General features: G+C 40.6%; 1 protein-coding gene across 1 annotated transcript in view; it reads left to right on the top strand.

The window, feature by feature from the left end:
• The first annotated feature begins 7,525 nt into the window (after nt 1-7,525).
• The window catches only part of LOC150091678 (pyrokinin-1 receptor-like), a 50,294-nt gene continuing 45,441 nt past the window's right edge, over nt 7,526-12,378 (top strand). Inside the window, exon 1 of the mRNA XM_090376359.1 lies at nt 7,526-8,854. Within this exon, the coding sequence (XP_090232485.1) occupies nt 7,981-8,854 (874 nt within the window). The 5' untranslated portion in view covers nt 7,526-7,980. The remainder of the gene's footprint in view (nt 8,855-12,378) is intronic.

The following is a 12,378-nucleotide window of genomic DNA, read 5'->3' on the forward strand; positions in this document are numbered from 1 at the left end:
TCGACCAGAGAATACACGCAATTTACAGACAAAATACATATATTAGAAATAATGGGTGGCCCTAATATAATAATTTGATTTGATTTGATCCCATTAACTCCAAAGCACCACAGACCTCGTCGAAACTGGTGCCATGAACATGTGACTTGGAGCCGTGTTCTCTGATGAGTTCTGTTTTAGCCTACAAACAGATTCTAGATTGTTTCATCTGGAGACAACGAGGAATGGGTCAATCCCTCCAACATCAGAGAAAGGGACAAACCCTTTCTCTGATGTTGGAGGGATTGACCCATTAATCATTGACCCATTCATTATGACATAATTCTCCCAACATCAGAGAAAGGGACACTTATAGTGGAGGCGGTTTTCTCGTGTGGGGCGGAATATTGCCAATGGCCGGACCCCTCCATTTTTTTCATAGGGATGCCGTAACTGCGCACAGGTACTGAGATCAGATCCCGGAACCCTATGTGCAACCTTTTAGGGGTGCATTGGTTGGCCACATTTTCTTTTCATGCACGACAACGCCAATGCACACAGAGCTCAAGTGGAGGCGAAATACCTTGAAACTGCAGATATGCAACAACTGCCATGGCCAGCACGATTAAATCTGATCGAACATGTGTGGGACGCCCTTTGGCATCGCATTGCATTCCGACATCGAACTCCTCGGTCCCTTGGTGCTATGGCCTGCCCTGGTGGAAGAATGTGATTTGTTACCACAGAATCTTATAGACACCCTTACATCGAACTAGATTTTTGCTGGAGAGCAACGCTCAATACCAATTTCTTTGCCAGTTCCACAATCTGTAACTGAAATCTGGGGACACCAGCAAGTTCTTAGTCACTGAACACACACCATTGATAGTCGACGAGTGACTTCCTCCCATGATGCCACAAAATTGTGTCTTTATATTGGAATATCTGTTCCACTGTTGAACTCGTGGATGGACCTAACTCTATTAAAAACTGCGAGTTTAAAAATGTAGTTTTAACAAAGGTGTAGATGGATAGCGAAAACTTATAAGACTTAGCAATCCGGAGTCATGAGTGTTTCCCCATTACATTAATTTTGTTCAGCACATTCAGTTTCAGTAAATTTCTCCTTAGAGAGAAATTAAACTAAAATGTTTGCATCAATACTGATAACACCTAGATTTAATGCGTCCCTTCCACCTATAAACATTGAAAGTTGTTTTGATTTGGTTACTTTTCGTCATTTGCAAGAATTCATTAATGACCACAACTCAACAGTCCTCCGAGAATATCAAGAAATCGTTCAAATCATTATGTACTTTGTGAACAAAAATTTAATTTTTCTTTTATATTTTATGTATTTTTCATAAATTCTTAATATGACGTTATTACAACTATTATAGACAATAAAAAAAATTGATAATAGAAATTTCCACCATAAAAATTGCTCATAATAACCGTTTTTATTAATATAAATTAAAAATATAAAATAAAAAATTAAAAATGTAAATAAAAATACTTCAGTATGCGGTTATGACTCCAACAATCGCAAAGTGGGTTAATTTCTGTGATGGATTAATTCTCTTATTCATTAATTCTCTTATCCATGTTCATTATGGCCGTCATTCAGTGTAGCCACGTGTTCTGGAGCTCCTGAATGTTGAGTTATTTTAATGTGTTTAAAGTGTTTTCTTCCACTGAAAAAGTGTACCAGCTAAAAGAACTTCGCAAGAGGATTACGTGGGTAAAAAAATTTTGTTATTACGAGGGTTATCTTGTCTGCACTCTCTCGTCATTTACCAAATCCCTTTAGGCTTAGCAGTCTGCTAACGCTTTGCTGTAGCCACACGCGCATTGTTAACAGTTAGGCCTAGTGGATATTGCTGTGTATACGATACGTATATAAATTTTTGAATTGATAATCTGTCCAGTAATAATGGCTTGCATCTTCCTCAGGTAATGTTTTATTTTATATGATTTCTTGGCTGATTTTATCAATACGATACAATACTTCCAACTCCCCGGGGATTTTCTGTATTTGCCGTTCAGTTTTTCACTGTCTTCAAGGACGCTGCTAATCCTTTAAATCGTAATTACCTTTGGTTTCTGCAGCCATGAGCGAACCTACTACTTGCACAGGGTGTGGTTATCAAGTTGACTATGTCCTCGTGTGCACTTCGTGCAAAGCCGTTCGCCTCTGTGGGCCATGTAGCCCATACGCTAATCTGAAAAGACTCGCAAAGAAAATTAAAAATTCTTGGAAATGTCAACTTTGCAAACAAGCAGAAAATGAATCGATGACACTTCACCTAACTTACAAACCGATCCGGAGTGCGTATCCCTTCGGGATTTTATTCAGCTACGTGATTCTGTAAACGAAATTCAGACCGCAATCTCTCAACTTTCTGCTGAGTTTACACAGTTAAAGGACTCGGGGCAACAGAGAACCGACATCACAGGTGCGAAACCTGACGAACTTCTAGAACTGAGGATACCTGAACCCGGTGTGTCATATTCTGGAACCAAGGACGCAGTTGTTGAGAGTACCGAGCGGCTGATCTCCAGATTTAATCAGCTTGAAAATAAATTATTAAACTTCAGGACACCCTCATCAGAAGCAATAGCGAAAATAGATCATGGAAATGAAATCTCAAAAGCACAACTGGCAGAGCTACAAGACGACATCACAGTGCTACACAAAGAAAACAAGGAGATGAAATTTATACTCCTTGATATCTATAATAAGATCGAACTGAGTAAGCTAGCAGATCCGAGCAAACTCACTAACCTTCTGAACTCAGACGAACTTCGTAGATTATATAAAAATTATCCAAAGGCCATTACAGTATCAGTCTGCCAGGAATGTAGGAAAAAAATCAATCGCCAGTCATCCATCAGAAGCTCCAGGTAGGAACGAATCTGAAAAACGGCTAAACATAGGATTTCGTCGAGCGCCATCTCCTCACTCCAGCCAGCTTCTAAAAACAGATGGGAAAGGACAAAAACCATCCACAAAAGCGCATCATTCACGTGCGCTCAAGAAGAACCTGAAAAGGGCAACTGATATTAATCACCACTCAACAAATGAGAGGTTTCCACAATTACAGAAGCAGGCTCCACCTACGGTCAATGGCACCGCATGCATAAACTCTCTTACTTGCAATAACGAATTCTCTACCTCTATGCCAATGAGGCAAAAGTCATCATTTCCACCTTCATACCCAACTCTTGGCAATGCCTGTCCTGTCCTACCTCATTTGCAATTCTCATATTCACAAGGCCTGGGATTAAGTGTCGGAGCGAATTCAATATTCGAACCAGCGGATTCCTCCACATTACAATTTCCACTCCCAGTTCACCCCACTGCATATCCATCCTATCCTATGCAACCAGAGGAAAGTACAAGTAGGAACCTCAGAGTGAGCCAACGAACAAGTACGGCTTCACGTGAATGGCTTCGAATTGGCACATCGACCAACTCCAAACTGCAGCCTTCCCACACACCTCCCAGACGGCAGAAGTCCAGATCCTCTAGCGAACTTTTCGTATCTCGCTTAGCCCCAACTACCACAGCAAATCATGTTGCTGAAGTTCTACGTGATCAACTAAACCTTCGACTAAAGGTGCAGCAACTTCACACCAGGAACCCCCGCTGCGCATCGTTCAGGGTTGAATGCGCACAGGACCTGTTCAATTTAATTCGAACCGAATCTATCTGGCCTATTGGCACCATTATTCGACCCTACTATAATAGGAGAACCAGTCACCTTCCCCAACCTCCACTTCTGCACCAAAACCAAGTCTGCAACATCACTACCCACAGCTGACTGGACTTGTTCCCGGACAACTTCCAAAGATCTCAACAGTCCTCCTTTCGTACCACTGCTCTGCCAAACCCCACAGTTAAGGCACCACTCCGCCATGATAAGAGTATCCTGAGTCCCCTAGGTGATGGACCCCATAAAATACCAGTCCATATTTCGTCAGGACGTCGAGCCGTTCGCTTTCGAACACGCCAACTCAGAACACCTCCAATCAGGACGGAAGTTCGTCGAACACCTGTCATCAGGGTCTACTTCCAAAATATCAGGTCCATTAGGAACAAAATAGACTCAGCAGAACAGATCTTTCTCTCCCAGGTCGCTGATGTGGTCTGCCTCGCAGAAACGTGGCTTCAACCTAATCAAGATACACTCTTCTGCTCAGCTATTGCTGGTTACAACATGCTGTCTGCATCCAGGGAGCAATCTAGAGGCGGTGGAGTAGCCATACTGTACAACTCCTCCCTATTCTCATATGAGAATTCGACCTCAACTACAACTGAAGATTTCGAAGCGATTATAGTCTCGCTACGCTTCCACTCCAGCCACATTGATATCGCATCTGTGTATATTCCCCCAGGGCCTACAATTGAAATTATTGAAGATTTGGGGAATTGGCTCTTAAACCATCTTCGTCCGTCTGCACAACGCCTTGTTTGTGGTGATTTTAACCTGCCTCCAAACCGACATCACCTCTTTATCAGGCTCTGCGAGTTCTTCAAATCCATCAACATGATACGAGTCAATGAGAACCCCACCAGGGGATTGAACCTACTGGATCTCGCTTTTGCTTCAACACCATGCACAGCTGAGGATGATCCCATCGCATTTTTCCTGTCTGATCACCAGCCCATAGTGTTGACATGGTCATTGCAGGTGCCAAACTTCAACATCCCTGACAACAAAATAGTCAAATACGTTTCAGCACCTAAATACCTTAATCCTCAACTCTGTGTAGAAGCAGCATCTTGCATTCCTTGGGATGTCCTCATTGACTGCGACCTCAGCCTTGCAGTGACACTCCTGTCTGACTGGATTAAATCCGTCACCGACTATGCTGCCACCAAACGAGTAACAGTAACTCCCCGTTCCAGATCGTGGTGGACTGCTGATCTTAACAACAGCTTCAAAATGAAACATGTCCTACATAAGAAATGGAAGCATACAAATGACAGTAAAGACAGAATCGCCTTTTCCCGTGCCAGGGCCCACTTTAATCGAAAGAAAGCTGACGCAATCCAAGTGAACCTTAACCGCACTTTGAGGAAAGGAAAGCCATTCTATGCTGCCCCACATGGTGGATTCAATCACATGCTTGATCCTCAAGAATGGCTCAAATACATCGCCAGATTTTCAAATACAACCACAGTCCCATCTACAGTTGTCCAGCCTGACTATGAAAACCCTTCAGATGTCCTAGGGACTATCCAGATCACGGAACAGGAGCTCATACGTGCCATCAATTCCCTTCCCACAACAGCCACTGTTGGGGAGGATGGAATTCCACAATTTATGATCAAATGCTTAAGCACATTCATCATAGGCCCTCTTCTCTCGATCTACAACAGATGCCTCGCTGAGCATTATTTTCCACCCCAGTGGAATAAATACAGAGTGTACCCCATCCCCAAAAACCAATTTGCCTCAAACGTCAGCCAGTTCAGACCCATATCAGTTGCCTCTTGTCTGTTAAAAACTCTTGAAAAGGCTTTGCTACCCACAATCACTCAACAAATCCTCCAGACGAAACCACCTGAAATCCATTATGCTATCGCAGGAAAATCATCAATCACTAACTTGGCAGCCACCACAGAACGCATTCTCTCAGCATTCGAACAAAGAGCTGAGCTAGCAACCACATACCTCGACATAAGCGCAGCCTTTGATGCCATGTCGATTCCGGCCTTGCTCCTCCTACTTAAGGAGAATTTTCACATTCGAGGTGATATGCTGTGCTTTTTGGAATCACTTCTCAGTCACAGAATACTTATTCTCCATCGGCAGCAACATACCCTATCCTGCGACATTACTGCTAGAGTACCGCAGGGGGGTGTCCTGTCTGGTGTCCTGTTCACAGCCATCATCGTGCCCATTATTGCCTCAACGAATGGTCTCCTATGCTATGCCGATGACTTCAAACTGCTGACTCCAATTAACCCTGGCGACGACCCCGCCCAGCTTAGCAACAGGATCAATTCCCAACTTAAGGATCTAGAATTGTACCTGGCAAACTTCAATCTAAAAATCAACCCTCTGAAGTCTGCTCAGGTTATATTCTCCCTTAAATCCATGCCGACAGTACTCAACGTTTCACTCGCAGGGGTACGAATACCAAACGTACCCTCGCACACAGACCTTGGCGTTCTGTTCGACCAAAAGATGTCCTTTGTCCACCAGATCGACAAACTCAGTACCAGATTTTCTCGTCTACGGTGGTTCTCAAAGCAGCAGCTGCTACACGTCCGACATCCTGCCACTGTTAAAAGGTTCATCACCTCCACCGTCTACCCTGCCATTCTCTATGGTGCAGAAATATGGGCCTCTGCTGCACATACAAACCTTAAGCGGGTGTACACTGCTGAATACTGGCTACTGAAATGGGCGAATAACAAGCTTCGGCTACCTCCCGCTACCACAACTACCATGATGGCACAAGCACTCGACATCCCGAGGTTGAAGTTCCTGATCGTTGAAAAGAGGCTGGTTTTCACAGCCAAACTCATCTCAGGCCTAATATCATCTCCAAATATTTGGAATGCTTGCTCTTGGAGGATTCCACAGCCAAGCCTAAGGTCGGTACCAGCACTTGTGGCTCACCACAACAGGCTTGTACTCACCGAAAGATTTCTGCCCAAGCAGATGCTCGCTGCCCTCAACCGTGTGGACGCCGACATCGACACCATAATAAGTAAAAAGAAGGACAGACACAAGTTTATCAAAGCTCTTGAAACCTGAATCACTGCCAACTTGTATTTGTTTTTCTTTATTTGTGTTCAGCTCCTTGTTTTTATGATGTATTTGCATTTCTTTTTGCATTTGTAATCTGTATTTTGTAGCCTTTTGTATGTGTTCGCTATATTTTGTAGCCATTTGAATTTGTACTTATGTTATCTATATGTGAACCCCTGGCGCTCGTCGCCGTGATGGGATATTGTGCTGTAAATCTACTTCACAATAAAGATTTATTTATTTCCTTCTTCTTCTTCTTCGGGCAATTTGTTTCAGTCTTTCTTCGTATCGAATGATTTAATCAAGCCCACACCCGTCCCTTTTCTTGTCTGCATTAATAAAATCGGCTTCTTTATCAGACGTCATGATATCAGAGAGAGAGAGAAAGAAGCAACACTGACCTATATTTGCTCAGTCATTTCTTCCGATAACTTTTACACTTTCTTCCACCCTTATCATTAGAGATGGGGGACACTCCCGCTAATAAAGTGAACGCTAAGATATCTTAAGAAGCTCGGGAAACGTAAGAAAACCTGTTGTGCCCGGTCCGTCTTATATATTCTCAACACAACATCTCCGACAACCAAACAATTTCTTCTTTACTTCGCCGATCCTCTCCCTGCCCCTCCACTGCCCCCCTCTCACCATGGTAATCTTCCCCCACTTGTGTAAAAACAGCACGGGCGTATTATATCAGTCTCAATGACGTCACACGAGAGAGGTCGAGATTCATTTTGAGGCAGAGCCAAAGTGAACTATCCTATCAGTCTTGCCGGAGATCTGTTCCGGAGCGGAGAGAAAGAGAGACAGAGAGAGAGAGAGAGAGAGAGAGAAGCAGTGTGTGTGCGCGCGTGTCACGTGCCTTAGTTGCTACCAAAAGGTTCAGACTCGCATGCCTTGGAGTAATTGTCACAGACGGCTCGTGCAGCACGAGATGACTGAGCATAAATCGCATTGGCGCCCACCGTTTCTCACCGCGAAGTCATGACCTGGATAGTGCCGTGACCTCGAACGACGATCATTTCGTACACGGGAAAGGCTATCAAGCGTCGAGACTGAGGCGAAGTATGCACGCCGGCGTGCATTTGCGTATGGACCCTCGCGAGTGCCAAATTTTCTCGGGGAAGTTCGTCGCCGTGCGAGTTACTTCATCAAACAAACGTTACCATGGTGACACCCTTTACTGCGATTTCGCTACGACACGGAAGGGGAATTAATTGAAATCAGCCCCGATATGTCACCGCCAATCGCATCAATGTCTCCGGACGTTGCCAGCGCTATCATAATCGCTGGAATCGAGAATATGACTTCCAAGAACCAAACTTTAGACTTAGAAAACGAACTGGGGCCCCGCAGGGACCCCTTGTCGATGGTCATACCGATGACCCTCGTGTACACTATCCTGCTGGTCACGGGAATCGTGGGGAATATTTGCACGTGCGTAGTCATCGCCCGTAACAAGTACATGCATACGGCGACCAATTATTACTTGTTCAGCCTGGCCATGTCCGACCTGCTGCTGTTGGTGCTGGGTCTTCCCCAGGAGCTGTATCTGCTGTGGGAACGTTATCCGTACACCTTCGGAGAGGCTTTCTGCATCATCCGAGGTTTGACCTCCGAGACCTCCACCAATGCCTCCATCCTCACCATCACCGCCTTCACTATGGAACGCTACATGGCCATCTGCCACCCGCTCCGCGCGCACACCATGTCGAAACTGTCGCGGGCCATTAAATTGATCATCTGCATCTGGATATGCGGGGCCTTTTGCGCCATCCCCATGGCATACCAGTTCGGAATCGTATACTTGCTTGACGACGAAGGTGAACTGGTCCAGGAGTCGGCCATTTGTCAAGTGAAGCGGGAGCTGAGTCACGCCTTTGAGATTTCCACGGGGGTTTTCTTCATCGTGCCGATGACCGTGCTGTCGGTTATCTACATCCTCATTGGCCTCCAACTGCGGAGGTCCGTGGGAGTCTCCGGTCAGAGTCCTAGGTATTCAACAGCGTCCACCAACGGATCTACCAAGTCTGGACGGAGGTTAACCCGCCAGTCAACTAAAAGGTTACAGGGGTCATCGTCTCGAAAAGCAGTTGTCAAGATGTTAGGTAAGTGTTCCTTGAGTTTCTAACATTATTCTTTTAAAGATAGCCTGCCTATCAAAGGTTAAGCTTTCTTTCGATGTAATTTTTTTTTAACAATCTGCTAAAACACCACGATTTTAGACTTAAGCTAGCGTTCAGTTATTTTTTTTTCACGTGGGCAAAGAAATTTTTCTGTATCAACCAGAACAATATTCAATACAGCGCCAGCTTCGATTGTGTAAAGTTTTTATCCTAAAGAAACATGTTGATGGAGCAATCTTTATACACGTAGTGACCTTGAAGTAAAACAACTTTCGATTTGCCTTATCTGCTTTTCACTGTTAATGTCCTTCCTAGAAAAACTTTAAAGTATTTTTTTTTAATAAAGGTGTTTTTTATAAAATGACCGTGTAATTTGCAATTTGACCTTTAAGAGATAATTTTTTACTTCTCTTTTTTGTTCTGATCGCTGCCGTATTTGCACATTGTGTGTCTGTGTGTGCGCGTGTGTGTGTGTGTGTGTGTGTGTGACGCTCCCATAGGCCTTGGCTTCATTAACATACCAAGTAAGCATATCTGGGTGGCTTGTTTACATTTTAGCTTGGCTGGTGTTTAGAGTGCAAGCTGCTTATATTCGTACATAATAGGAAAAGCATCGTTAAAGGGGTTATTTCATCTAATAAACATAATCTCAAATAGAGATCAGTAGTGCAGAATGTAAAGCAGATGTCCACGTGTAGGGATAACGTTTGAGGGGACGGGAGGAGAGAAATTGGGAAAATTCAAAAGTCAGCTGGATGACCTACGTGAGGAGTGGAACACATTAAGAAGAGGTTCAGTTTTTTGTATTTCATTTGTTTTAATTTTAATATTTAGTTAATTTTATTTTTAATCTTTATTAAATTTTAATTTTTACTTTTTAATTTTCTTGAAGTTCTGTACAAGACTTAAAAATAACTGTGTATTTATTCGCCAGGGGAACAAAATGTGTTCATCAATTCTAAGCTACAATATGTAATTATTCAACAAATATTTCCTTTAATTATTGAAAATAAACATAGAAATATCCCCACTAGGTGGCGAACTTAATCGCAGTCGGTGTTTGTTACCATGGAAACATGGTGGCCTTTTTGGAACTAATGTTTCACAGTTTTTTCCTACATAGTGGAAAGAATCTCAATTAAGCTAAGTTTAATACAATTCATCAACTTAAAGACAACTTTCAGTAAATAAGACGGTAAATAAGCTATGAGCTGATCGATTAATTCTGATTTTTCTTTTGCATTTTCTTTTTCCTCCCCGTTCCCCCAACCTGATTCCTTCTTTACAGCGATCTAAAAATAAGTCAAACGAAAACATCGTGGTAAATAATTCCTTATAGATGACTTTCTCTCTATCTATCTTTTTTATATGCTTTCTGTATAATTACTGAAATTAAACTTAGAGATAACTTTTACAGATCCCTTACGTTTCCATAGTAACAAACATGCTCCAAAATTGTTTCTCAGTAACCATAAAAATTTAATGTAAAATATCCTTATAAAGTCATAAATAATTTATCGAATTTTTTTAAAATATCAGTAAACAACTTAAAATATCAGTAAACAACTAACATTTCTTTATTTTTTCAAATAAGCCCGGTTTAAAAGTTGAATGAATAATTAATGGTTGTTTTGTTCGAGTGATGATGGTTAAATTTCAATGTAATTTGAAATAATAGAAAGAAAGAGGTGGATAAAAACCTACCCAATGGGGAAAAAAAACGAACAAACTTCTTGGTAACAAAGCTGAAATTATAAAAAAAAACACTACAAAATAAATAATAAATTTATGATACATAATTTTGGTGCATGTATGAAATACTTTCTACTTGGTCTAATTTACAATATTCAAACAAATATCCCTGTTACAAGATTTATCTTAGAGAAAAAAAGGTGTTTTGAAAAATTAATTTTTGTAATTAAAGTTTTTAAAAAAGATTAAATTTAACAATTAGAAGTTAAGATTTATTTAAGTACTTAATGCATTTTATAGACACTTGCTTAAAATTATTCATTAATGTCTTTTACGGATAAATAATTAAAACAATTTGAATAAATAGTTAATACAAGTTTCTTCCGCTTGGTGGCAGGAAATACATGCGGTGTCTTTTACTGATAAATAAATAAAATAATTTGAATAAATAGTTAATGCAAGTTTCTTCCGCTTGGGGGCAGAAAATACAGCTCTCAAAAATCAGACCAAACGTTAAGATTTAACAGCAAATATTAATGTTAACAGTAAAATTAGCAGTAAATTTAACAGTAGTTTAAATTAACAGTAATTAACAGTAATTTAACAAAATTAACAGTAATTTAACAGTAAAAATAAATGTTAAGATTAAACAGGAAGTTAAATTAATGATAATCCACTTGACATACCTTTTAAAATAGCAGCATCTCACAATTAACAGTTTAACAATAATTAAATATGCACTTGTAATTCCTTTTTCTTTCTCTTTTTAGTTTTCAGTAAAGGCGATTTTTTTAAAATCTATTACCATGTCAAAATACTTGAGAGCTCGATCTTTAAATAACATCATTGTGATTAATTATACATTAAAGTTCAGAAGGTAATTAATTTTTCAAACTAGTCTTGTAAGAATTTTTTATCATTTTTTTTTTCTCTCTCACCTCTTGTCGAGTAATACCATCTATTTATAAATCGCCTTGAACTTTAAAATCATTATTTATTTAATAAGCTCCACGCTCAAGATTCTTATCACTGACACTTCATCAAGTAGAACAACATAACCTAATTTTTTTTTACACAATAACACAATTTAAATCGACATAAATTATCACTTAAAAATAAAATTACAAATTAAGAAACCAATTAGAGAAGCAAGACTACATATGGTTGAAACTTTTTCTTTTTATGTACACAGTCTTACTAAAAGTCGAGGGACTCCTCCTGGGCGTAAGAACAAAACGTATTTATTCAATTGGCCCACCTTTATTCACACAGAAATGCGTGCTTAAAGGCGGTAAAGGAAGGGAAAAAATTATGGATTGTGGTACAACCGGATGTGACTGGTCTATAATTTCTAGGACGTTTGCTGGTAGCAGGAAGAATGCCATTGTCCCTTTACCTAAACTAATAATAATAATAACAATAAATTCTGATTATACTCGGCATCTGTGTTAACCATTTTAAGCATCAATAACCTTTGACTTTTGAAATACTGTGTATAAAATGAATCATATAAAGAGAATTGTATGGGGTAGATGAACATAATTAGGAAGATTGCTTATGATTAATACTTACTGTGGGGTAACCTAAGTCGAAAACAGGGATAAGAATAACTGACAACATTTTTCTCTCAAAATCTTCATTATAAACAAACCAATTAATAACCTGGAGGTATCTTTATATACTACATTACGCACGAAGCCAAAACTGAATGGCAGTTACGATACAAAATGATCTGCAGTCAACTGAATGTTGTTTATTACATGATGATAATCCCAAAGCCCTCTGGAAGTATGTTTAATCCAAACACAAGAGGA

This window comes from Mastigoproctus giganteus, chromosome 1 (assembly GCF_048544385.1).
Source record: "Mastigoproctus giganteus isolate SK-2022 chromosome 1, ASM4854438v1, whole genome shotgun sequence".
Lineage (NCBI taxonomy): Eukaryota > Metazoa > Arthropoda > Arachnida > Uropygi > Thelyphonidae > Mastigoproctus > Mastigoproctus giganteus.